This window comes from Corylus avellana, chromosome ca11 (assembly GCF_901000735.1).
Source record: "Corylus avellana chromosome ca11, CavTom2PMs-1.0".
Taxonomy (NCBI): domain Eukaryota; kingdom Viridiplantae; phylum Streptophyta; class Magnoliopsida; order Fagales; family Betulaceae; genus Corylus; species Corylus avellana.
Genome location: NC_081551.1, coordinates 16786061 through 16789998, shown reverse-complemented (window position 1 = coordinate 16789998; position 3938 = coordinate 16786061). Strand labels below are relative to the sequence as shown.

Genomic DNA, 3938 nt, shown 5'->3' with positions numbered 1-3938 from the left:
TTTTTCAGAGTTTTTCCGAGAGTCTATCTCAGAGCTCAAAATCCTCTTGCTATCCCCTGTCTTTGCTCCCTTACTTCAGTAAGCACTAAGGCTTTCTTTTGTAAGACTGTCTTTAATCTGTAACGATTTTAAACTCTTTAACGAGTTTTTATCAAGATTATTCTTATCTTCTATCTGTCTTTATTTCTTTGATTTATCAACTGTCATACCGCCTTCTTGGACGGTTTTACTTGCTTTGATCTATATCTATACTGCATGTACATCACTCTCCCCTATCTCCTGCATCTATATGCATACTGCGCTTCCACCCTCCCTCCTTCTTGGTGTATATATATATATATATTAAACTAAAAAAAAAAAAAAAAAAAGAAAGCCGCCCCTTTCCTTTAAAAAAATTAAATTAAATTTTCAGTTTTTTATTTTATTAATTTTTTATTTTAGTTTTTAAAAGAATAAAGATATTATTGAAATATAAAAAAAAAATATGTACCTTGTTGATGGACACATTTTGAATATCATTTTAAAAAACGGCTGTTCGCTTCCGTTTTTTAAAGTATTTTTTCCTCAAAAAAAAAAAAAAAAAAAAAAAGGGAAAAATGCTTATGAGCATAGCCCTTTCCCCATTTTATTTTCGCCCAAAATCAAAATCCAACTCCATCTTTACTGTCCCCCACTGACGGCCGCACCACCACAGACCAGCAAGGTCTCCATCTCCATCTTCGCACTCCTCATCGGAGTCTGGACTAATATTCCTAAGGCTTGGACCAAATATGCCTGCCCCATCTCTATTTGTTAAAAGAACAACTCTTCATCTAAACAGATTCCTTATCTGATGAGTTTAACTCATCCACGGAAGTCATGGGCTCCTCGAAAATGGCAACTCACCTGGGTATTGCATAAACCCAGTACTAGAACCAAATATGCCAGTTTTCCTGTTCGGCGAAACAACTCTAATATGTTTTTATTTTTACTTTTTGAGGACGACTCCGTCTGAAACTTTTCAGAACATTGCATGTGTCGTCAGGTGAGGGAGAGGCAGAGGGAAGATGGATTTTTTTAGTGGGTTGGATTTTAAAATTTGGGGATTTTGACGCTGGGTAGCTTATGTCCGGAGATTGGAGTGGCTCGTCCTCACCAGTGCTAGGCGATCGTGATCTCCGGTGGCCAGCCGTCGGTGAGGGAATAGAGGAGAGAGAGATTTGTCTGAAATGGAGGAAGAGAGAGAGTGACAGGCTTTGTCATCTCCTAAAGTTTTTATTTATTTTTTTATAAAAGGTCCAGACGTGGCACGGCCACGTTGGATTGGGCGGACGCTGAGACGACCAAGTGTCTGCCGTATAGTTCTACTCCTGATATACGGATAATTTTCTATCTGAAAGACTGAAACCCTAATAGGCAAGTACTCATCACGCGGCGCCTCTTCTAGAGGTTTCTTCTTCACGGCTCCACCTCCACCGTCAAACGACCACGCCGACGGCCAGTGCGCTCGCCGTCGATCATCCTGGTTTCTCTCTCTCTCTCTCTCTCTCTCTCTCTCTCTCTCAGTTTCTATCAAAAATACCATTTGGGAAATGTTTAAGGTTTCCACAAGTGATCATTAAGGTGATTGTTCTTGATTTAGAATTGTATCGAGCGATTTAGGGTTTGGAGGGCTACGAAAGTGGGCTCGTTTTTTCTATGATATATACCAAAAAAATTGTAAAATATCCCACACCACGTTTCAAGATCCAAAGTGAAGACACACTTGTTGGGCTTGTGCTTTGGTTACTACTGCTGGACATGTCTATGGAGTGTGATGCTCCTTGAATTGATAATTCTTGGATTTTTGAATGTTTATGGTTACAAACTTGCAGTTAATCTTCACTGTAAAAAAATACTTGAGTTTTAACAAGCGAATGCGGACCTTCTGTGATTTAGCCATTGTTGGATGTCTTGCTGGACAAGGTTTATTTCAAACTAGATGGTCTTGTACCAATGTATCCGCTGATTTCTTTTTGCTTATGAGGCTATATCTTTTTATTATTTGATGGTTTTCATTAGCCTATTTGTTCAATGAGTAATGATTTTCATTAGCCTATTTCCTTGTAGCCTTCGATCATTATTGAATTTTGATTTATTGATAATTTTAAAAGCCGCATCACATTTAGAAGGACAAGAGTCTTCTTTCTAGCATTACTAGTTGTTTTTATGCTTTATAATTGGATATTGCATCTGACGGTGTCTTGATTCTGATCTTCAGCAACAATGAAGGTGCGTTCTTCAGTTAAGAAGATGTGTGAATTCTGTAAGACTGTGAAACGCCGTGGTCGTGTTTATGTAATATGCACAGCTAATCCTAAGCACAAGCAACGACAAGGCATGTCAACATTTGCATATGAGGGCCCTGCTCCTCCTACGTATGTGCTCTTTCATGCATTCTATCCCCTCCTCCTCCTTTCTTTCTGTTGATGGATGAATGCTTGGGAAAGGGTAAACTGACAGATTCCTACTTTGGCATTGTTGAAAAGTTGAGCATATTGAGGCAGTTTGTGTTATATTCACATATACATATATTTCAATGTGATTATTTTTAATAATGAATGCTACTTACCAAAGATTATTTAGAATCTAATTAGTTTTTCCCCCTATTATAAAGGAAGGTGGATCAGACTAACTTTGTAAGGTTTTTGTTATGACAAGTTGGTAACCCATTTTAAAGCCCATACCTATACAGGGTTGAGTAATGGCTCTTTTTGCTGCTCTTTTCTGGTAGGTTAGTTCCATGTAAAGTTAAGTCTTCCTGAGACTTGAAAGGCCTTGAGCAATTCTGATTTGATTGGTGCCCACTTGAATGTCAAGGATGTGACAGTCACACTATCCTTGACACTATTAGATCCAACCTGGAGGATGATGCCCTGCTTCCCTGTTCTTTTATATATATATATATGACTTGATTTGAATGCATAAATTGATCATTTGCTACCTATTCTTGAATCTTTAATGAGGCATGAGTCTTCATATTTCCAATTAATTAGAAAGGTTTTTTCTACATTTTGTTATTGTTGCAGACTCATCCACTTCTTGTCACTTTACAAAATTACTATGGTTGGTTCTTGGATTTGAGGAAATCCTAATTTTGAATCCTCTCTTCGTCACAAACCCCCACCCTCTCTCTCACTCTCACTCTCTCTCTCTCACTCTCACTCTCTCTCACACACACATTTATAGAAACAAGCACATAATAATATGAAACTCTTCCTGCTTTGCTTGATGGTAATGAAGCTACCCGCCTAATTGGATAGTTTCTCTAATGAGCTAAGCACTAAGTTATATAATGCACATCCCAGGTACAGAATATCTTCGAGGAACAGCCATGTAATATACATGTTGATTCTAATTTCAGGTCTTCTGACACGAGTACCAAACTGGAGATGGTGACTGGTCCCAATTTACGGGCCGGTCTGGCTTCTCTCATTCCCAAAAAGCAGGAGCCAGTGATGATGTATGGATGGAGGGCAGGCCTTGCATCCATTCTGTTCAATAAGGTAAATTAGCTTTCCTCCTATTCGGAAGGGTGAGAATGAAATGGGATAATCAAAGAATCGTACTGGTTTTAGCCTTGATGAATTTTGTCATCTATTGACCTTTCTCGTGTATTATGTTTCATTGTGATGCTATATTCTTATACACTAGTGGGAGGGAGTGATTAAAATGAAAAAGAAACAAGAGAGAGTAGTAACTTAAATAAACAAGATTTCTTGAGAGTACAGAAATTCAAATGTTCTTCAATTCTTGGGAGGTTCATACTTTATGGAAGTCATGGAAGGAAAAATCTTCTGTTTCATTTTTGCACTTGTTGCTACTCCTTGCAAGCTTGATTTAGTACTCTTTCCTTTCATTTATTATAAAATTTTACCAATATTACAACAGTATAACTCATAATTGGACTTCGATTTGAT

The 3938-nt window shown here is 37.9% G+C and overlaps 1 protein-coding gene across 1 annotated transcript; it reads left to right on the top strand.

The window, feature by feature from the left end:
* The first annotated feature begins 654 nt into the window (after window positions 1-654).
* Window positions 655-3831, top strand: LOC132166055 (uncharacterized). Its single transcript, XM_059576806.1, has 3 exons — window positions 655-1504; window positions 2240-2396; window positions 3383-3831. The coding sequence occupies exons 2-3, from the start codon at window positions 2245-2247 to the stop codon at window positions 3531-3533; spliced, it is 303 nt and encodes a 100-aa protein (XP_059432789.1). The 5' UTR covers window positions 655-1504; window positions 2240-2244; the 3' UTR covers window positions 3534-3831.
* The last annotated feature ends 107 nt before the right edge of the window (window positions 3832-3938 follow it).